The following is a 23,492-nucleotide window of genomic DNA, read 5'->3' as shown; positions in this document are numbered from 1 at the left end:
TAGCAAAATAAACCAAATTCTACCATTTATAGCAATTATTAGTAGTAGCTAGATTTTGTTTTCATTTTATTCTCAGTCATGTATGTGTTTACATGGTGATATAAAATACTTTTTCTATTAAATGTGTACACTACATACAATATATACTATGTAGTGTGTGTGTTATATATATTATATTTATATTTAATTGTTATATATGTTATATAAAATTATATATATATTTTTTCTGTATATTGTGGTCAAAAAATTTGAAAGCCACTACTGTGGCCCATTCTTAAATATTTTTCTTTCATTGCATCATTAATAGACACTGTCTAGGAGTTCCCTTGTGGCTCATCAGGTTAAGGATCAATGTTGTCACTAGTTCAATCCCTAGCCTGGGAACTTCTGCATGCCACAGCCAAAATAAATAAATAAATAATAAAGGTTAACTTCTTTTTTTTCTTTCTCTTTTTCTTTTTACAGCCAAACCTGTGGCATATGGAAATTCCCAGGCTAGGGGTTGGATTGGCGCTGCAGCTGCTGGCCTATCCCTCAGCCACAGCAACACCAGATCCAAGACATATCTTCAACCTACGCCACAGCCCATGGCAATGCCAGATCCTTAACCCACTGAGTGAGGCCAGGGATTGAATCTGCATCCTTATAGATCCTGGTCGGATTGATTACCGCTGAGCCCAGGAACTCCTATTTTACTTTATTTTAATGATAATTTTAACAAAGGAGGAGTTCCCGTTGTGGCGCAGTGGTTAACGAATCCGACTAGGAACCATGAGGTTGCAGGTTCGGTCCCTGCCCTTGCTCAGTGAGTTAATGATCTGGCGTTGCCGTGAGTGTGGTGTAGGTTGCAGACGCGGCTCGGATCCCGTGTTGCTGTGGCTCTGGTGTAGGCCGGTGGCTACAGCTCCAATTCGACCCCTAGCCTGGGAACCTTGATATGCCGTTGGATCGGCTCAAGAAATAGCAAAAAGACAAAAAAAAAAAAAAGGATAACTGAATCTAACTTTGTTGTAGTTTAAATCTCTAAAGTTTGGTTTTGGTTTTGGTTTTTTAGGCTGACTAGTTAACCATCTCTCCACCATCTTGGGTTTGTGCCATTGGTTTTTTTTTTCCTGACCTAAGAAAAGCACTTAACATTTGTCCTTGTTTAATTTCATCTTGTTAGATTCAGCTCATTGCCCTGGCCTGTCAAGACCATTTTTCATCATTATTCTGTCGTGCAGTCATCTGCCTGCTCCTCCCAGTGCTGGTCACCCACAGGCCAGAGTTACATGCCCCCCACACCTTCCTTCCACAGCCCTGGAGGAGGGAGCCACGGGGAGCCCCTGGCCAGGTGATATGAAGGAACTGACAGTCAGCGTCCTTGGGGGGAGACCCTTAGCTAGTTTTTCCTCCTAGTTATCCATGCGTTCTTTTCACCCCTTTCTCTCTATGTTCCATAAAGATAATGAGAAGTGGCCAACTGGTTACCTTTCTTACTTAGCTACCAGGAAGCTCAGAGCCTGGGCCGATCACCCATTTTCAATAGGTCTCAGCCATTCAAAATCCATAGAAATAAAATAACACCCATGGTAAAAAGCTTTTTTTTTTTTTTTTTTAATGATGTGTTTCTACGATATATGTAATTTAAAAGAATTTGGCTGCATAAATTCTGCTTGGGACTCTTCCATATCTTGTATATTTCAAATTGGGTTATTCTTATACACATGGCACAGAAAAGCAAAACACTGGGGGGCTGCCATATTTGAATAGTGTTTAAATTGAAACTATATTCGAATTAATATTTTCTGCCCAACTATAACTCCTTCAGTAACACATGTGTGAATTTAGCTTTGGGAGGGAAAGAGAAGCACTTTGGTAGAGGAACAGTATTTAAGTTCCATCTTATCCTGTGAGCTCAGCAAGCAAGTCAGCAGGAGGTTTTGTGAAATCATGGAGTCAAAGTGGTTTTATCAGCTTGGCCCAGTTTACCTTTTATTAAATTATTTTTTGGCTGCACTCGAGGCATGTGAAAATTCCCCGGGCCAGGTATTGAACCAGAGCCACTGCAGTGACAACGCTGGATCCTTAACCTGTCACAGGTTCCCCTGAGAATCTGACTAGTATCCAAGAGCTGAGTTCTGGGCAGATTCTTGGGAGAGCCTGTGAAAATGCAAAACCAACTCAGGGGCTCTGCTGTGGGGAACAGAGAGTCTGCATTTCTCACAAGCTCCCAGCTGATGTGGTGCTGCCAGTCCATGGATCATACTTCGAGCAGGGCCACCCTACAAGGGACATGTATGTAAAAAGGACATATAGGTCATGTATGTAAAAAGGGCATGTAGTGAAAAGCATTCAATATACCCCTCTTATTTTAGAATGTTCTCCATCCTTTGTTGTCAGGAAAATGTTTGCTCACTGAGGTGCAGCTCAAATGTAAGCTCTACCAAGACATTGGGTTCTCACAGAGTTAATCTCATAATTCCTTTATGGTCCCACTTGTCGTTTGCCTAGTAGTTACTTGTGTGTACTTGGCACTTCCATTTTTTTGCTTCTTCTACTTTTTTATGTACATACAGAAAAAGTCACTTTTGGGTGCACAGTCTGAGTTTTAATGGTTGTATAACTGCCACCACAATCGATTCAGATTCACAATAATTCCTTCCCCCAAAGGATTCCCTTGTGTTGCCTTTTGCAGTCACTTGTCCCCACAGCCCCAGCCCCTGGCAACCACTGACCTGTTTCTGTTCTATCATTTTGCCTTTTTCAGAATGTTATATATATAAATAGAATCATACACGCTGGAGCCTTGTGAGTCTCCTCCATTTTGCTCTGTCTGTGGATCTTGGATCTTGCCTGATTCACCTTCATTTTTGCCTGAATAAGTGTTTAACCCAAAGTCAGCATTCAGACACCCAATTCACTGCACTTGCAGTGAGTCCACTGTCCTTTCAGAAGCCTAACTCTTAATCAAGAAACCCTAGGTGGATGGGGATTCTAGAGACTTCTCAGTCTTGCTGACTTTGTGGTGACTCTTCAGCTCAGGGTTTTCCTAACTTGCCTGGTCAAAAGACTCTCCTGTCTCCTGGGTGTATAATAAAAATAGGAATTTCCAGAATTCTTTCCTGCACAGTCTGATTTTACAGTTTCTCTTGCACAGTCTGAGTCTGATTTTATGGTTCTGGAAAGAAGCCTGGGGAATCCAAACCAGTGCTTCTCAAATTGTGTGGGAATCACTTGAGTCACAGATTGCTCGGTCCCATCCCAGAGTTTCTGATTCAGTGGGTCTGGAGTGGGGTCCAAGAATTTCCATTTCTAGCAAGTTTCTGGGTGACACTGATGTTGTGCTCTGGGGACCTCACTTTGAGAGCCGCTGATCCACAGACTGAGCTATTATCATGCCTTGGGAGATAATACATGTACACATGTGCATGTGTGAATTCCAGCTTCAGCACAATTGATAGGGGGGCAAGCATGCTATGTGAGACTTTTTTCGGTACCAAACATTGCACTCTGGCCATGGCTTCAATCCCATTTGACCAGGGCCAATTTCTTCTGTCCAGGGCCGATTTCTTCCATCCGCATTGACTCAGAAGCAGAGACCTCTGAGATTTGTTTGGTTTAATCCTCTCCCCTTGGCTGGGGGACCAAGATGAAGCCCTCTGGCTTCTGCTGAGGATGCTAATGGCCCAGTTGTGTGCAAAACCAGTTTCAGTCCTTTCTAGTTTTTCACACAGGCTTGAACAATGTTGGCATGGAAACTGTGTGTGAGGATGTCTGTGGTCTTAGAGAAACCGAGGTGATTATGGTTGGATTTGGACTCCGAGGGACAATTCCTGGGGATGCCGCGGATTAGCTGTAACAGCTGTTATCCTGCCCATTTGAGGAGGAACTGAAGGGAGAAGAAAGGACTTGTTTAAAGGATGGATCTTTGCAACTCGAAGAGGGGAGACTCTTCCATCAAGCCTGGGGAAAGTGTATTCCTAGGTAAGTGGATGTTTTTCTGGTTCAGATCGCCTAGGTGCTAATGGAAAGCAACTTCCAGATCTAAGGAGGGGAAGGATGATATTGATGGCTTTGGCTGTGATCTATGGGATGTGGCCCTCACCCCACTTCCTCCACAGGCTTCTGTGCTTGATCTGCCTTAGGGAAGAGATGACTGCCTTCCACCAGCAAGGGCTTCCAGAGCCTTGTCTTTTCTGAAAGGAAAAGAAAAGGGCCCTGAGATCCCTCAGCTGAGAACATGCTTTTATAGCTCACTGTTCAGCATCGTTTCATGTGCCTGGGGATCTGTAGGAATGGCCCCTTGGGGTGTAAGAGTTTGGACTTTTACTGCCTTATGGAGAACAAACCAAGCAGAGGAAAGTGTTGTCTGAAGGACTCAGGACAAGCCTAAGAGATGCGAGTTGCAGATCATACCCTGTCCCCTTGTGTCTGGTCCGTGTCAAGGTCAGTGGGGCGATGGTGTGTGAAGCTAGGAAGGCAAAGACCAACATTTGATTATTTGGTTGTATGGATTACCCCCTTAGTCTACTGCTTTTATGGTTAATTTCACTAAATGTTTACATCTTTTTTTCTTTTTTCTTTCTTATTTTTTTTTTTTTTTGTCTTTTTAGGGCCGCACCCAAGACATATGGAGGATCCCAGGCTAAGGGTCTAATTGGGGCTGTTGCCACCAGCCTACACCAGAGCCGCAGCAACACCAGATCCGAGCCGAGTCTGACCTACACCGTAGCTCACGGCAACGCCGGATCCTTAACCCACTAAGCGAGGCCAGGGATCGAACCCGAAACCTCATGGTTCCTAGTTGGATTTGTTTCCGCTGTGCCACAATGGGAACTCCTACATTTTATTTTTACCTTTTAAAACCAGCTTGTTAGAGAAGAGAGCTGTCGTTCCTTGCACTGCTCCTTAGATCAAAATATTAGCAGAACTTTTAAAATCCATGTGCACAGGACTATAAAAACAGCTATTTTTTTTTAAAAAAAACCTGATAGTCCTGAATATTTATTCAGAGAGCTCTTCACTCAATATATTTGCTGTTTCTCACTTTATTTTCTTTCTCTCTGAACTTCTTTGACAAAGTCAACCTCTAATTCTTTCTGTTGATGGGCATTCAAGGTGTAAACAAAAATGATATTTACTCTGTAAATGTTATTTTACCCAATCATTTTATTCTATTCCTGAGCCAGGCTTTTTTTTTTTTTGGCTGGTACATTTAACAAGGTGTAGAGTGGATGGGCTTGGGCATAACTTTCTCTGCTCATCTTCTCTGCAAAGAAGTAGTGAAATAATTAAAAACCCTCAATAGGAGAAAGGACAAGAGCGATCAGAGCATCACAAATTTAACAATCCCCTTTAAATAATTGATAGTTGTCAGAAGATTCGTAGCATTTAACTCTGTAATTTGCAATTAGAGAGATAAGATGCTAAACCAAGCCACCATATGCCTTGCTGCTTGCCCATATTGGAATAGTGGGTGTCTCATTTCAGCAATAATATTTAGAGTCATATTGTCCTTGGGTATCAGACAGCTTGTAAGGAGTTCACATTAGGATACAAACATGTTCTGGTCTTATTTCTTTGATGTAATTAGTATAGCCTCTCTTTAAAAAGAAGCAGTCCTACAAGAAAATTACAAGAAGAGGGGTTAAAAAAAGTGTTTAGAAATGAAACACTTCCCATAGCCTGGCACATTTTTTTTTATGTGTGTGTGATTTCGTCTTTCACATTTAAACTTTAATTCAATTGAAATTCCTTTCAGTTAACAAGTTCTAGCTATATTTATTGGCCATTTCCACATAGATTTGGGTTTTTGTTTTGTTTTGTTTTGAAATGCTATGTTATTTATTTATTTATTTACGGGCCACCCCTGTAGCATGTGGAAGTTCCTGGGCCAGGGACTGAACTCAAACCATAGCAATGACAACACCAAATCCTTAACTGCTAGGCCACCAGGGAACTCTTTTTTAATATTTTAAGGAGATGTACTCTAGATGTACTCTTTTTTTAAGTGCTGTACCTACGGCATGTGGACATTCTCAGGATGGGGGTTGAATTGGAGCTACAGCTGCTGGGCCACGCCACAGCCACAGCAACAGCAATGGCGGATCCTTAACCCACTGAGCTTTTTTTTAATCGAAGTGTAAGTTAATTTACAATGTTGTATTCATTTCTAGTGGACAGCACAGTGATTCAGTTATATATAAATATATATAATACGTGTATATTTTCTTTCAGATTCTTTTCCTGTATAAGTTATTACAAAATACTGAGAATAATTCCCTGTGAGATACCTAACAATAGGTCCTTGTTGGTTATCTATTTTATATATAGTAGGGTGGCACATCTTTTTGATCTTGACTTTGAAGCACTTGCAATCTGGGGAGGTGGCACCAAAGATATTTCAGGTTTAAAGGCAGTGTAGGATTCAGGTCAGGCACATTCAAAAAGATGTCGTATCATTTTCCGAAATAGCATCTGGACTGAAGCTGCTGTTTCTCATGATGCAGGAAAGGGCAGGATGAGGGTCCCTGCTGCCCTTGCAGGCTGGGCTTGTGCCGCCCTCTGCCTGGCGTCCTGGTCGTCTGCCTTTTCCCATGGGGCCAGCTCGGTGGCCTGTGTGGACATGCAGCCCAAGCACACCCCAGCCCAGCCTCAGAACCCCAGGACCCACCACATCACCATTCTCACCGGCAGCTCTTCCTACTCACCAGGTGACACTGTTCCAGGTATGGATGGGAGAGGCTTTGAGAGACCCTGAGGGGCCCCATGATCTCGGTGACAAATTCCAAGTTGTGTTTATTCCAGGCAGGAGTTTCCTAGACTTAAAGCAGTTGTGTAGCCAAAAATAAGCATGCAGTATTTGTGTCATGAAAACTACCAAACTAATCTTCATATTGACATTAATCTTGATAAGAGCAGAGGGCATGCAGGGCATTATAATAAAGAATTATTTTGTCTTTATTATAAGATATAAATACAGTTACCCTGAACAAATGTCACAGATCAAGTGTGTGTAAGAAACAGACTTCTTCCCTCATTGCTTAGCACTGACGTTATTTGGGGAATAAAGGAACATGTCCTGCTATTTTCATTCAGGTGTCTACAAAAGCAGAGTGAGAACTTCAGTGCAGGTGGCTTCTTTGGGAAGTGATCTCTGGAAGCACAAATGAGGAAGAGGGGGAAGATCGGCAGGGAAGAAAGAAATACCAATAAAAAGTGTGAAATAGAGTCGGTCGCTGCTGTGGACAACACACCAGGGCCCAATTCCAGTGGGGACCCTCTGGGAAATCACGTGAAACACTCCTCTGAATCATCCCTTGAGAGGATGGAGGAGGGATATTTATTGGATGAGCATAGTTCCCCAGGGATGTTTCTGCCATCTGCCACCCCAACACACATACACACACTTCAGAGACACTCCCGCCTACCGTGGACAAGTTCCCAAGGTGCCAGCTGGAAAAAGCAGGAAAAAACGCTGCTGACATTGAAGACAGTGGCTAAGCGTAGACAGGAAAGTATCTACTTAGCTACAGGGAACTCAAGCACATGTTTGTGCTGTTGGCTCCACTCTCTTTTGATACATGCTAATTCTTTTTTTAAAATAATTTTATTTAAGTATAATTGATTTACAATGTGGTATTAATTTCTGATGTACATACAGCAGAGTGATTCAGTTTTATATATATGTACACATACATTCTTTTTTTTTTTATTTTCCCACTGTACAGCAAGGGGATCAAGTTATCCTTACATGTATACATTTTTTTCTCCCCCACCCTTTGTTCTGTTGCAACATGAGTATCTAGACATAGTTCTCAATGCTACTCAGCAGGATCTCCTTGTAAATCTATTCTAAGTTGTGTCTGATAAGCCCAAGCTCCCAATCCCTCCCACTCCCTCCCTCTCCCATCAGGCAGCCACAAGTCTATTTTCCAAGTGCATGATTTTCTTTTCTGAGGAGATGTTCATTTGTGCTGGATATTAGATTCCAGTTATAAGTGATATCATATGGTATTTGTCTTTGTCTTTCTGGCTCATTTCACTCAGTATGAGATTGTCTAGTTCCATCCATGTTGCTGCAAATGGCATTATGTCATTCTTTTTTATGGCTGAGTAGTATTCCATTGTGTACATATACCACCTCTTCCTCATCCAATCATCTGTTGATGGACATTTGGGTTGTTTCCATGTCCTGGCTATTGTGAATAGTGCTGCAATGAACATGCAGGTGCATGTGTCTCTTTTAAGTAGAGTCTTGTCTGGATATATGCCAAGAGTGGGATTGCGGGGTCATATGGAAGTTCTATGGATAGATTTCTAAGGTATCTCCAAACTGTTCTCCATAGTGGCTGTACCAGTTTCCATTCCCACCAACAGTGCAGGAGGGTTCCCTTTTCTCCACACCCCCTCCAGCACTTGTTATTTGTGGACTTATTAATGAGGGCCATTCTGACTGGTGTGAGGTGGTATCTCATGGTTGTTTTGATTTGCATTTCTCTTATAATCAGCGATGTTGAGCATTTTCTCATGCGTTTGCTGGCCATCTGTATATCTTCCTTGGAGAACAGTCTATTCAGGTCTTTTGCCCATTTTTCCATTGATTGATTGGCTTTTTTGCTGTTGGGTTGTATAAGTTGCTTATATATTCTAGAGATGAAGCCCTTGTCTGTTGCATTATTTGAAACTATTTTCTCCCATTCTGTAAGTTGTCTTTTTGTTTTCTTTTGGGTTTCCTTTGCTGTGCAAAAGCTTTTCAGTTTGATGAGGTCCCATGGATTTATTTTTGCTCTTATTTCTATTGCTTTGGGAGACTGACCTGAGAAAATATTCATGATGTTGATGTCAGAGAGTGTTTTGCCTATGTTTTCTTCTAGGAGTTTGATGGTGTCCTGTCTTATATTTAAGTCTTTCAGCCATTTGGAGTTTATTTTTGTGCATGGTGTGAGGGTGTGTTCTAGTTTCATTGCTTTGCATGCAGCTGTCCAGGTTTCCCAGCAATGCTTGCTGAATAGACTTTCTTTTTCCCATTTTATGTTCTTGCCTCCCTTGTCAAAGATTAATTGACCATAGGTGTCAGGGTTTATTTCCGGGTTCTCTATTCTGTTCCATTGGTTGGTCTGTCTGTTTTGATACCAGTACCACACTGTTTTGATGACTGTGGCTTTGTAGTATTTCTTGAAGTCTGGGAGAGTTATGCTTCCTGCTTGGTTTTTGTTTTTCAGGATTGCTTTGGTGATTCTGGGTCTTTTGTTGTTCCATATAAATTTTTGGATTGTTTGTTCTAGTTCTGTGCAAAATGTCATGGGTAATTGGATAGGGATTGCATTGAATCTGTAGATGGCTTTGGGAAGTATGGCCATTTTTACAATATTGATTTTTCCAATCCGTGAACATGGAATATCATTCCATTTCTTTACATCTTCTTTGATTTCTTTGATTAAAGTTTTATAGTTCTCGGCATATAAGTCCTTTACCTCTTTGGTCAGGTGTATTCCGAGGTATTTGATTTTGTGAGGTGCAATTTTAAAAGGTATCGTATTTTTGTATTCCTTTTCTAATATTTCATTGCTGGTATACAGAAATGCAACTGACTTCTGAATGTTCATCTTCTATCCTGCTACTTTGCTGAATTTATTAATCAGTTCAAGGAGTTTTGGGGTTGAGTCCTTAGGGTTTTCTATGTATAGTATCATGTCATCTGCATACAGTGACAGTTTGATCTCTTCTCTTCCTATATGGATGCCTTTTATTTCTTTGGTTTGTCTAATTGCTGTGGCTAGGACTTCCAAAACGATGTTGAAGAGCAGTGGTGAGAGTGGGCATCCCTGTCTTGTTCCCGATTGGAGTGAGAAGGCTTTCAGTTTTTCCCCATTGAGGATTATATTTGCTGTGGGTTTCTCATAAATGGCTTTGATTATATTCAGGAATGTTCCCTCTATACCCACTTTGGCGAGGGTCTTGATCATGAATGGATGTTGGACTTTGTCAAATGCTTTTTCTGCGTCTATTGAGATGATCATATGATTTTTGACTTTTTTTTTTTGTTAATGTGGTGTATGATGCTGATTGATTTGTGTATGTTGAACCATCCTTGTGAACCTGGGATGAACCCAACCTGGTCATGGTGTATAATTTTTTTGGTATGTTGTTGGATTCGGTTGGCTAAGATTTTGTTGAGAATTTTGCATCTATATTCATCAATGATATTGGGCGATAGTTTTCTTTTTTGGTGGTATCTCTGTCTGGTTTTGGAATGAGGGTGATGGTGGCATCATAGAATGTCTTTGGGAGTATTCCTTCTTCTTCAACCTTTTGAAAGCGTTTAAGGAGGATGGGCATCAGTTCCTCTTTATATGTTTGTTAGAATTCGCCTGTGAAGCCATCTGGTCCTGGACTTTTATTTATAGGGAGTTTTTATGACCTCTTCAATTTCATTTCTAGTGATCGGTCTGTTCAGTTGGTCTGTTTCTTCTTGATTCAGTTTTGGCAGGCTGTAAGATTCTAGAAAATTGTCCATTTCTTCCAGATTGTCAAATTTGTTGGCATATAGTTGTTCATAGTATTCTCTTATGGTTTTTTGTATTTCTGCAGTATCCATTGTGATTTCTTTTTCACTTATAATTTTGTTCATTTGAGTTCTTTCTCTCCTCTTTTTAGTGAGTCTGGCCAGGGGTTTGTCAATTTTGTTTACCTTTTCAAAGAAGCAGCTCTTGGTTTTATTAATTTTCTCTATTGTTTTTTTGAATCTCTATTTTATTGATTTCTTCTTTGATCTTTATAATTTCCTTCCTTCTGCTGACTTTAGGTCTTTTTTGTTCTTTTTCTAATTCGTTTAGGTGGAGGGTTAAGTTGTCCATTTGGGATCTTTCTTCTTTTTTGAGAAAGGGCTGTATTGCTATAAATTTCCCTCTGAGCACTGCTTTTGCAGCATCCCATAGATTTTGAGCGGTTGTGTCTTCATTATCATTTGTTTCAAGGTAGTTTTTAATTTCCTTCTTGATTTCCTCATTGACCCATTGGTTTTTTAGTAGCAGATACATGCTAATTCTTGATGAGAATTAGAGGTGATAGACGGAAATGAAATTTACTCCCATTATTGGATAGTTTTATCCAATTATTTTGTTGTATTGGTTAGTGTGGGGAATACAAAATATAGAAAATCTTATCGGGTTACCCTCTCAAATAGTTGCATGGTTGGAGTTCCTGTTGCACCTCAGCGAGTTACGAACCTGACTAGTATCCATGAGGATGAGAGTTCGATCTTTGGCCTTGATCGGTAGGTGAAGGATCTGGAGTGGCTGTGGCTGTGGCGTAGGTGGGCAGCTGTGGCTCCGATTTGATCCCTAGCCCAGGAACTTTCATATGCTGCGGGTGCGGCCATAAAAAAAAAAAAAAAGATTTATGGTTTATAGTTCTAGCACTACTGAATGGTGCCCTGATTTTTCTGCTGTCCTATCAACATTAGCTGTAATTACACATTTTGAAATTGGTTAATATGATAGGTAATATGCTAGTGTCTCATTTATAATTTTTTTTTAAATTACGATTGGGCTTGTTTATTTTCTCTTTGGGTCTGTTGATAATTTTCAGTTTGATCTTCTTTTTATTAATTCACCATAAGTCTTTGTCTATTTGTCTGCTCTATCTTACAAATACTTATCTAAGTTTATCATTTGTATTTTGATTTCTTCTATATGGGGAATTTTAAGAAATCATCTTTTCCCTTATAGTTACTGAGGTTTACTTAGGGACTTGTTCCAAACTCCAGTTTTAAAACAAAACAACCACCCAAAGTCAAACCATTCTTTCTTTCTTTCTCTCTCTCTCTCTATTTTTTTTTTTTTTTTTGGTATTTCATTTTTACATTGTCTTTGATCTACATGGAATTTATATGGGGTGTGAAACAGAACTTCAACCCTTTTTTTCTTCTAATGAATTGCTTACTCTCTGGGGGCTGGGTTGGTCCAAAGCTTTTCATTTTGAAAGTACTCATATAGAGTCACTGGGTGAGATCCATTGAGTGCGTTGACCTTTTTAAAAAAATTTTATTTATTTATTTATTTATTTTTGGAAGTTCCCAGGCTAGGGGTCGAATCAGAGCTATAGCCACTGGCCTACACCACAGCCACGGCAAGGCCAGACCCGAGCCACAGCTGTAACCTACACCACAGCTTATGGCAATGGTGGATCCTTAACCCACTGAGCGAGGCCAGGGCTCAAACCAGCATCCCCATGGATACCAGTTGGGTTCCTAACCCTCTGAGCCACCATGGGAGCTCCGCGTGTGTGATCCTGATGGGTGTTCTCTGTTGCAGTGGCTGTGAGGAGCAGGCGGGACTTCCTGGGGTTTCTACTTCAGGCCCGAAGAGTGTCCGACCATCAGATAGTTGGCACTTTTGTTTTCACTCCTCCTCATTCCAAACTGATGACTTGTTCAGAAGAGGCTGACACGGTCACCCACTCGGACAAGTCCCGGAAGAGAAATCTATGGTTTCAGTGGCGGGCCCCCTCCCAGCCTGCGGGGGACATCAGGTTCCTGTAAGAGAGTCAAGTTCTGGTTCTGAGTAATGGAGCTTCCCCTTTGAAGAGAGGGGGGCTTCTCCTCTCTTCCCTCTTGTTTCCTGCCTCTCGCCCACACCTTATACCCAGGACAGGGTCCCTGGGGCCGCCTCAACTAGAGAGAGAGTCTACACAGAGGGTGACTAAAAAAAAATTGCCCCAACTCCATTATCCATTATCCATGGTGCAGGAGTGTGTGGTGTTCCCCTGTCCCGGGCACAGATGAGCCTTGACCATCCTCTCCAGGAGGTTCTCACTGGGGAGCAAAACAGCTGCTGGTGGGGGACAGCTCGGAAAGGGAGAGACAGACAGACAGACGGAGGACCCTTCCCTGGGCCCAGGGAGAGGCTGAGGCTTCCGCACCTGTGCTCATGGTCCACCAGATGTGTGTGGCCATGACAGCACCCACCTCGCAGGGTGGCATAAGGACAAAGAGGCCCATATATGCCAAGTTCGAGGAGCAGTTCCCGGCAACTGAAAGCACCATGTGAGCATTATCATCCCTCAAAATGAAACACTGGCTTTTTTTTTTTTTTTTCCATCTGAGTTCAAGGCATGTGGAAGTTCCCAGGCCAGGGGTAGAACCCTCGCCACATCAGTGACAACACTGGATCCTTAACCCACTGGGTCACCAGGGACGCCAATGAGACACTGGCTTTGTCCTCTTTTTCCAACACTCACATGTACCAAAAAAGTGAATTTTTTTTGTTTGGTTGGTTTTTAGGAAAGGGTGTGTATTCCTCAGATTCTTTCTCCCGAACCTCCATATACTGAAGAGGGAGGCTGTGCCACAGGGTGGAGGCATCTGGATTCCACGCTCCCTCCCCACTGGGTTGTCCCCTAGAAATCCGGTGTGTGCTCCCCACCCCACCTCTGGTGGCCTTATGCAGCAGACAGGACAAAGAAGGAGGAACACAGCATGCCCTGACGACTTTGCTCATCTGGAAAGGACAGGACCCACTGGACTGTGGTGTCACCAGCATCTGCCAGGCCTTTGGTTCTGATCCGGTGCCGGGGATGTGTGGTGTCTGAAGTCCTTCCATCTGCACAGTTACTTGTATTTCTCAAAGCACCTCTATTTCTATTTTAAGATTTACTATCATAGATGCTCTGTGATTCAGAGAAAATGGATGGCTCAGATCCCGAATTGCTGTGGCTGTAGCATTGGCCAGTGGCTACAGCTCTGATTCAACCCCTAGCCTGGGAACCTCCATATGCCTCAGATGCAGCCCTAAAAAAAAAAAAAAAAAAAAAGCCATTGTCTCCATTTGATAGGAAAAGGACTAAGTCCATGATTGGAAACATCTCCCAATTCTCTCCCTTCTCAAGATCCTTTCCCCCCATAACATAGACCTGGTGATGAACCGTGACTTTTACTTGCCCCTTAACTCTCAGGATGACCTCAGCTAAATTAATCACATTTTAATTATACTTAAAGTGAGAGAATGATACTCGCCAATAGTCCCTATGTGGGTGAAATCTGGGGGAGGATGAATGAGATCATGTTTGTGCAAATGATTTTCATAGAAGAAAGGCATTATGTATTCAAAATATTATTTAGAATATGAATGATTTATCTTGCATTTTCAATAGCATTTACAATTCCAATAGGATTATACAATTGTACAGCAGAATTATAAAACTTTCAATTAGTGCTGTAATTCAATTCATGACATACTAGTCTTGGTGAGCGATCAAAGTTGAAGATAAAACCTTTCGGGTCGACACAGACGGAGAAGACACTTTTTCATCCAAATGAGATTCTGGATGACTGTATTTATTCAGGAGGGTAACTGATTTGTACCTATCGTCTCATCTCCTATTTTAATTATTTGCTGCTGTCGACTTTTTGTTTTTAAAAAGAATGAAGTCACCCCAGACGGTATCACAATCATCTCTGGGTTCTTCTCTCCATGTAGACTGGGGCTCTGCTTTATCTTTTTTTTGTTCTCTCCTTTCTATTAGGATGGCCTGGCGTGTTAGTTAAGATTAACTAAATCCTTGAATCTCTGCTTTCTTTTCCCACAGTTTATCAGTAGTCCAGTCATATTTCCTTTACTGGGCAAGGATTGAATCATCTGTTGTGTCTCAACAGACACACAATGGAGCCCGATCCGACGGCCACGTGGAGCTCGGCTGGCCAATGCCAATCCCCGGGCAGAGGCCAAAGGGCATGGAAGGAACCGCCCCAGGTACAGCTCACTGCTACCTCCGCTAGTCTGGTTGGCAGCCTTATTTATATTGTCGCTTAAAAGTGATGATTGCCAGTTGCCAGTTCCTGGGACACAAGCAGTAGACACCTGCCTTGGCAACGTCAACAGTGCCTGGGGACGTGATCACATGGCTGGCGGTGGGGGGCGGGGGATGCTTGCAAATACAAGGTTACCTGCAATAACCACACTTCATCCTGCTCTAGTTGGCACTGAGCCGAAAAACCAAAACACAGCACACCCCTACCCTTAGGCTTAGCAGTCACCACAAGATTTCAGCTGTCTCCTCAGCCCCCTGAGGCTCCATGGGGAGCTCAAGAAAGAAATCCTCCTCTCTTCTTTTTTTATAAAAGCTTATTCTGCGTTTATTGTTACTTTCTGATGGCTCTTTGCAGCTTGGGTTGGAGAACAGGATCAAGCATGAGAGGCTGTTTCAATGGCAATGGATTTTCTTCCCAGCTCACCACATGATTTTAGACTCCACTGACTCATAAACTTCTAAAAAAAAACAAACGAAAGTTAAAAAATAGAGAATGTTTGACCCACCCGAAAATTCCTGGTGAAATGGAATCCATTTGCATTATTTATTTCAGGTTAAGCGCTCTGAACATATACATTCATAAAGGCATCAATCATTTGCAAAGATCCAACCTTTGATCCACTCAATCTGAACTCTCCTTTATTCTTTCCTTTTTTCCTGGCTAATGGGTTAAGGCCAGGATCCCGCTGGAAAGGGCTAGACTTTGCTGGTCTAGCACTCAGGCTCAGAGCCCACCCTGGGCCACACCCTCCATCTCTGCCTGTAACAAAACCTTTGTCTTCTCCCCATTGCCCAGCGTTGCTGCTCCAGTTTTTCCACCAAAAGACTCCTAAAAGCAGAGAAAAGGTCTCAAGGTCTCAAAGTGTGGCCTGAAAAAGACACTGGAAACCCCACGTGTCCTTGAAATCTCTTGTTTCATGTTATAAATCATGCAAATGTTGCATTCGAATCCCAAGGATATTTGTTTTCATATGAGTATGAATCAAAGTGAGGCTTCCGGAAGAGGCGTGGGTTGATCTTGCAGCCTTTCTGATGGTTGACCCTGCAGGACACTTTGTCGTCGTCCCCCGCCTGCCCATCTAGGGATGGGGTGGGTGGCAGACTCCAGTCTGAGGGCTGTGAGGTAAACTCCTAACTCTGCTGCTCATATTCCTCCTCCGCTCCTGCCTGTTTTCCTGCCCCTTCCCCTACACAACCCCCAGTGTTACCCAAAGGGGAAAATGTGTGTGTGTACATGCACACACTGGGGGACGTGTCAGGTAACAAAGTAAAATGGATTGCTCTCCTGTAAGAAGACTTTAGTAGGCCAATGTGACTTAAGAAATTTTCCTGTTGGGTAGATAGTATATTGTATTTTTCAAGCTTATTTTCCAACAGCCTTGGGATACTTGGGGGTCCTACCCAACCCCATAAGGCATGACCTATTTTTATATCTCCATGTTTTACCTTCTGACATTTCATTATCTTTTACCCCAGAAGGGGGCGGGTGGCATGCCCTGAGCCAGGGATCAAATCCAGGTCACAGCTGCAACCCAAGGCACGACAGTGACAACACTGGGTCCTTAACCCACCACACCACCAGAGAACTCCCTGACATTTCCTTAAACTTAAATGTTCCTCTGTTTTGTTTTGTTTTTTTCCTTTTTTTTTAAGGTTGTACCAGTGGCATATGGGGGTTCCCAGGCAAGGGGTCGAATTGGAGTTGCAGCTGCCAGCCTACAGAAACAACAGGTCCAAGCCACATCTATGACCTACTCCGCAGCTTGCGGCAATGAAGGATCTTTAACCCACTGAGCAAGGCCAAGGATCGAACCTGCATCCTCATGGATACTATGTTGGGGTCTTAACCCACTGAACCACAGCGGGAACTCCCAAACTGTTCCTCTTTACTTTTCAAAGAGCCGTGCAAATACCTCCTTAGTGGACCTTTCAGCTTTACTTGCTGGTGGGCAAGTGCAATGGTTTTCCTTAGCTCTGGTATCAAGTTCTCATCACACTGTGACTTATACGGTCACCTATCCAGGAGTCTGTCCTCTTGGATTTTGAGTTCAGAAACAACAGGTAGTAATTGGCATCACTTCTGCACCCCCAATACCTTACATGGTTACATGATGCCCAGCACACAGTGGGTCTGCTGGAAGTGTGTGAAGGCATTTAGAGCTCAGGCAGGAGTGAAAATTGTCAGAATTTTTGCTAAATTCTGTGTCTTTGTAAGCCTTCTTTTGTTTTTCACTTCAACCTCAGTGGTTTCTTAAAATTTTCACTGAAGTATGGTTGATTTACATTGCTGTATCAGTTTCAAGTATATAGCAAAGTGATTCAGTCACACACACACACACACACACACACACACATTGTCAGATTCTTTTCCATTGTAGGTTTTTACAAGATATTGAGTAGAGTTCTCTGTGCTCCACAGTAGGTTATTTTACATATAGCAGTGTGTGTATTTTAATCACGATCTCCATATTTTTGAGCAATAACGACATTAGAACAAAGTGTCACAAAAAATAAAGAATTCACCCCAACCCAGTTGGAGCCTCAGCCAGAGAAACTTGGGCCAGTACTTTTTTTATGTGAAGAGCAGTGAAGTCCCACAGTCATCACCGTGGCAAACACATGGTTTGTGATGCAGCCGTGCCAGGCGCTGCACTTCCTCTGTCTGCAGCCACGATTTCATTCCACCCCCTCAACAGTGCTCAGCTGGAGGTACCATTATTAGTCTCATCTTGCAAACAAAGAAGTTGACACTCTGGAGGGCTTACCCCAGAGTGAAGAGTGAACTCAGACAATAATCTGACTCCAAAACCTGTGCTTGTTTTTTGCTGCCCCATTCGAAGCTCTTTTTCAAACCTCTGGGCCCCCTGTCGGCTCATCACAGGCAGGAAAGGAGACAGTGCAGGGCACTGATCCCACGTCTGCCTGAGAAAAAGGCTCAGTCTTGATCATCACTGGGGAAACTTTTAGCATTAGTACTATGGCAAGAAAGATCTAGGGCTTTAAAAAAAAAATCTGTGGAGTTCCCATCATCGCTCAGTGGAAACAAACTTGACTAGTATCCATGATGATGCAAGTTCAGTCATTGGCCTCGCTCAGTGGGTCAAGAATCTGGCGTTGCCGTGAGCTGTGGTGTAGGTTGCAGACACGGCTCGGATCTCAAGTTTCTGTGACTGTGGTGTAGGCCAGCAGCTGTAGCTCTGATTCAACCCCAACCTGGGGACCTCTACATGCCGCAGATGTGGCCCTCCTAAGACCAAAAAAAAAAAAAAATCTGTGATCCATGGGATTCCACTTTTTTTTTTTTCTTTAGCTCGAGGCAGATTCTGGCAGAAGTGAGAAAAGACAGAGTGGTCACAGTGGTCTCTACATTCTTGGATTGGTAACTGTTGAGAATGCACAAGCCCAGAGGGCCAGGGGCTTATTCTTCAAAAAGACCTAAGAAATCAGGTGTTTTGTCACTTGGTCAGGGCTTCTGTGACTGGGCAGATCATCCTTATGGTGACACTTTCCAGTGGCTCACAGTTAATGGTCTGTCCTCAGGCATTAAAACCTCTAGTGTTTAGCCCATCATTCTGGTTGTGGGTGTGAAAGGATACAAGGAAGATGTTCTCTCCCTCTCTCTGCAGTGTCTCTGGACCTCCCCATAGCTCCTGGCCTCTCCATCACTCTTCCTCTACAGAGTGCAGATGTCTCTGCTGTGGCCTCACGTGGAGCTGCAGAAGAGGACAGTTTAGGTCCTGTTCCTGCCAGTGTTGGGGTGACAGCGTTGCCTGGGGGTGCAGAGACTCCATTCCAGCCATCGTCACACACAGCTGCTGCAGTCAGCAATGGCCTGCAACCCAGCAGAGACAGCAGCCCAACCCTGGAACCATCCCTGGATGTCCGTGGGCTGGAGGGGCTTGTAGCCCTCAGGGAATTCTCACAGAGCTTTGCTTCCAGCTCAAACACTCATCACAGGTAATAGGCCAGGGCAGGTGGTAAGATGAGGTCAAATACTAGGATGTAGAAGCAATGGGACCTTCTTGGAGTCGGTTAGAAAAGGATCTCAACTATATCCATTCTTACATGTGTGAGAAACACTGACTGTACTGGGCTACTGGTCAGAAGGGCTGGGTATGAAAACAACCCAGGGGGAACTACTGTCTTGAACAGGAAGCAATCGCTGAGGTGCTGCTATAAATAAAATAAAATATAAATATATGTTTTATATTTTAGAAATATAAATATATAATATATAAATCTGTTTTTATGTAAATAAATAAAAGCACTTAGTAAGTCTCTGCTGCCGTCCTCACTCACCTCCCCTCTCCTGCCCATATTCCCTCCCCAGCCCCCAAACTCCAAACTCAAGAGTTTCCAATGAATATGATATTATCAGTATATACCACAGTGGTAGGAAACATTGCTGTTTGATCCAAATACTTAGTGACTCCTCAGTCCTTTTTTCCCCCTTCCCTTTAGGACTCAGAATGATCCACGCTTTGAGTCATTGGAAACTTGCCTGCCCTCGGATAGAGATGAACAGGTAAAGCCGAGTTGTGCACTGGCAGTGAATTTGGTATTTTTGACTCCAGAGTGGGAAGTCCCAGGCTGGAAAATCAGAGGCATTAGACTAATAGCCAAAATCAGAGAGAAGGGGGCAAGGGTGTGATATATACACAGCATCTTTTCCTCAATCAATGCCAGCCTTCCCATTATATGCAGTGTCTCTGAAGTTATCGGCAACTGTAGAAATCAGTGGTTTTAATGATTTGTTTTCCCACTTAGCTTTGCTTAGTAATTTCTCTCTCCTCCTCCCCTACTTCTCCTTCATAACACTGGCCTCAGAATACCATGTATGATCCCAGAGGTTAGATCAGTGGGCCATATAAAATATACATGCCCAGTGATTTACTATTCCTCTGAAGTCTTAAAAGGAACACAAAATAAAACATGGCCTAATATCCTGACTCAAGTTTATTGGAACCTACAGCGAGACTAGAGGTCCCTCTCGCATAAAAAGACACACTCCGTGGCTCAGGTTGGTTAAGAATCCAGCATTGTCGCCGCTGTGGTGTGGGTGTGATCCCAGGGCCAGGCACTTTTGCATGTCACAGGTGTGGTCAAAAAAAAAAAAAAAAAAAACACAAATGACATACTCCAGCCATTGGAGATGAGAGGGACCCATATTGGTCCAGAAGCATCTTAAAGGATGCTAAGTTTATTCTTGTAATTGGGCCTCCATCCTCTCTGTGGGGTTTCCATTCATCTCCCTTTTCCCATCAATGACAAGTGGACATTTATCTGCTTGGCTGTTCTCCCTTGAGCTCTTCTAAGAGGAGGCCTGAGGCTAGGTTTTCAGTGGCTGCCTGGGAGTTTTTAAGGAACTGAGGTTAGTTGCAAATTTTCCCTCTTGCTTTTCTAGGACAAGGATAAGGCCTCTAACACGACGGTGGTGAGGCCTTCTTTGTACAACATCCATCTGACCCATCCTGGTCCCTGGTCCTCTGGAGCACTCATGGGGAGTGGGGCCAGGGCAGCCAAACCAACCTCTGTCTTCCACACCTCTGTCACCTCCAGGCCACCCACTGCCCGGGGCCGGGCAGAGGCCTCAAGGCCCTCTGCCAGCTTCTCGCCTCCTTCAGAGCACAAGGAGCCCAGGGTGGGGAAGGGAAATGGCGAGGCTGGTGTGGGACCCCCCAGAAAGACCAACCCTGGGCTTGAGCTTGGGCAAGATGAAGCCAGGACCCCTCCGGGCATCCTGCTCCGGGCTCCGCAGCTGGGAATCCTGCTTTGCCTCTCGGCCGCGCTGGGCATGGCCATGGCTGTTGGCCTTCGCTATGTGCATGCCCAATACTGCCGCAAGCGGACGGGAGTGTCCTTTAGGGAGCCCACCCGGGAGGCGGTTGCTAGGGGTGACGACCGCGAGACCGTGCACGAGAGGAGGATCAGGGACAACAGTTTTCTTGTGGCTGACTCAGAATGAGTGGATCACTCCCTCTGTGGGGGGCAAGAAATCAGACCTCTGAGAAGGCCTCTCCGCGTCCTGCTTGGACCCCGCAGAGCGTCTCAGCCAGAACCGAGCTAATGAGAATAGCTGATGAGGACAGGGACTCACCGTGTCCCTGTCAGGGAGCAGTTAGTGGAGGAAGCAGCAAAAGGACAGTTTTATCAACAGAGGGAGTTCTTCCCTGGCTTTGTTGTCTGAACATCTGTAATTTAGCTGCTGCTTTTCTTTTCTCAATTAGATGTTCTGTTTGAAGAGTTAAACTCAACATAATGAATATTGTATAACCTGCTCATTAACTAGACCCCCGTGGCCGCTAAGCTTCCTCCGTTGCCTTAAGGAACCCGCAGAAATAGAACTTCTGTCCCTCCTCAGCCTGTCAGCCTCCTCTCTTTGAATTCTTTGAAAAATAAAAAAGTAACGTTGGCGTTGTGTCTCTTGCAAGAAAAAGAACTGCAGCCCTGCCCTGGCCTCTCCAAATCACCCCCAAAGAAGTTTTGTTTTCTGATCCAGAGTTCAAAGTTGACTCTGATTTTGTTGACTGGATGAGTGCGAGGGTATTTCGTCTTCTTGGAAACTCAGAGCGTGGCAAATCTGCCATAGAAATTGATCCGAAACAAGGAGGATTTTAGAGGGTTTGGTTACCCACATCTGCGGGAAAACGCACTTGCAGTCGGAGGCTGTAAACACCAGGGTGGGGTGAGTAAGCCTCTTCATCAGGTGTAAATGGACCTGAGACTGCCCATCCATTTACACTTGATAAGAGACTCCTGTATCCCAAACCCCAGCAGGCAGCTTGCCTTTGGCCTGAGGTCAGGCTGAAAAAAATGTTGTAAAGAGCCTTTACCTAAGAAAGAAGCATCGTGGGCGAAACCCATTTACCCGCTTTTGTGACTTTATGAAGATCACTCTGATTTAGCAAGAGTCCCATGGATACTACCTGGGCTCAAAATAAGATCTGAGTATAACTCTTAAATATGCTCACCTAATATAACACATCGGGATTTGCTGGCTTTTCAGAGTTAAAGCCATTAGAGTCCCGATCCTTTTTTTTTTTTTTTTCAGGTCTTTTCTAGGGCCGCACCTGTGGCATATGGAGCTTCCCAGGCTAGGGGTCTAATCAGAGTTGTAGCCACCGGCCGGCCTACACCACAGCCACAGCAATACCAGATCTGAGCCGCATCTGCGACCTACACCACAGCTCACAGCAACGGCGGATCCTTAACCCACTGAGGAAGGGCAGGGACCGAACCCACAACCTCATGGTTCCTAGTCAAATTCATTAACCACTGAGCCACCAGGGGAACTCCCCAATCCATTTAAATGTGGAAACAAAAACACTGTAAACTTGGAAAGCGTATGTATTGATTGAGCACCTAAATCACACAGGTACTGTGCTAAGAACTAGTACATACATTTTCACAGTTAACTCTCACAATAACTTCATGAGGAATAAGTTCAGTAACTTGCTGGAGGGAGAGAAGCATTCACGACATCTCCATTTAACAACACAAACGATAAAGAAAAAGCGAGGAGGGAGTTCCTGTTGTGGCTCAGTGGTAACAAACCCAACTAATATCCATGAGGATGTGGCTTCCATCCCTGGCCTCGCTCAGTGGGTTAAGGATCTAGTGTTGCTGTGAGCTGTTGCAGCAGCTGCAGCTCTGATTTGACCCCTAGCCTGGGAACTTCCATAAGCCACAGGGGCGGCCCTAAAAAGACAAAAAAAAAAAAAAAAAAAAAAGAAGAAAAAAAAAATGGGTGTGTGGGAAAGAGCTGCTTCTGGCTTTCGAGCCCCTTTTAGCTCCTTGGGTATCAGTTTCAAGACTCTCTCTTCCCAGATTCTGGGGTAGACAGGTGCTTCAGTTAAGCACCTCATCAGTCACGAGGCGACCTAGGTGAGCGTGTTCACAAATGGTGTCCCAGGAGTGCTGCGGAAAGAGACCTATGTACTGTACTCCAGGGGCGGCCACCGCCATCCCTTCTGGCCATGTCACATCAGAGCCAGGGGGCCCTGTATACAGTACCTTCCAGATCTTTCCTGTCCAAAAGGATATTATCCTGTGTAGACAGACTGTTTTGATTATCTATTGCTGTGAAACAAACTACCCCAAACTCAGTGCTTCGAAACAACGGCCACCACCACTCCTGGTGGTCTTCCACGAGGCTGGGGTTGCCTGGGCTCTGTGGGGCTGTTCTTCTGCTCGGTGTGTTGTCAAGTGGGCTGCAACGTCCAGAGGACTCACTCATGGGGTTGGCCCTTGGTGCTGGGTGCTGGCTGGGTGCTCGCCGGGGCTGCTGATGAGAATGGGGGAGAGGTTTTGGTGCTTCTCCTTGTGGCTCCTTTCTGCATGGTGGCTGTGTTCCCAGAGGGAGTGCTCTAGGCAGACAAAACCCGAAGCCAGGGCTCTCGTAAGGCCTAGCTGGTTTCACTCCTGCCACACTCCAGTGGCCACAGCCACTCACGGCGTCAGCCCTCCTTCTTCCAAAGGAAGCACAATGGGTTTCAGTTTTCCAGGGGAGACGTGGCAAAGGATTTGAAGCGATCTTGAATTCACTGCATCACTGGTTAGACTGCTGACCTGCCACGGGGCTTGTGTGACGGGGGAGAGGCTGCTCGTCTCCAGGAGAAGCGTGGGTACACTGGCACTGACGAAGTTTTGGAGACAGAGTTTTGAGTGAAGCAGAAAGAACAGCCTTCTTGCTTTGCCAG

General features: G+C 44.1%; 1 protein-coding gene across 1 annotated transcript; it reads left to right on the top strand.

Moving 5' to 3' along the window:
* Nucleotides 1-1,809: 1,809 nt before the first annotated feature.
* REELD1 (reeler domain containing 1) lies at nucleotides 1,810-21,206 on the top strand. The gene is made up of 7 exons (XM_047799404.1): nucleotides 1,810-3,966; nucleotides 6,492-6,710; nucleotides 12,300-12,522; nucleotides 14,572-14,735; nucleotides 18,420-18,750; nucleotides 19,255-19,318; nucleotides 20,198-21,206. The coding sequence occupies exons 1-7, from the start codon at nucleotides 3,903-3,905 to the stop codon at nucleotides 20,756-20,758; spliced, it is 1,626 nt and encodes a 541-aa protein (XP_047655360.1). The 5' UTR covers nucleotides 1,810-3,902; the 3' UTR covers nucleotides 20,759-21,206.
* The last annotated feature ends 2,286 nt before the right edge of the window (nucleotides 21,207-23,492 follow it).

The sequence above is a fragment of the Phacochoerus africanus genome, chromosome 10, assembly GCF_016906955.1.
Source record: "Phacochoerus africanus isolate WHEZ1 chromosome 10, ROS_Pafr_v1, whole genome shotgun sequence".
Lineage (NCBI taxonomy): Eukaryota > Metazoa > Chordata > Mammalia > Artiodactyla > Suidae > Phacochoerus > Phacochoerus africanus.
This window is presented reverse-complemented; position numbering and strand designations above follow the sequence as displayed.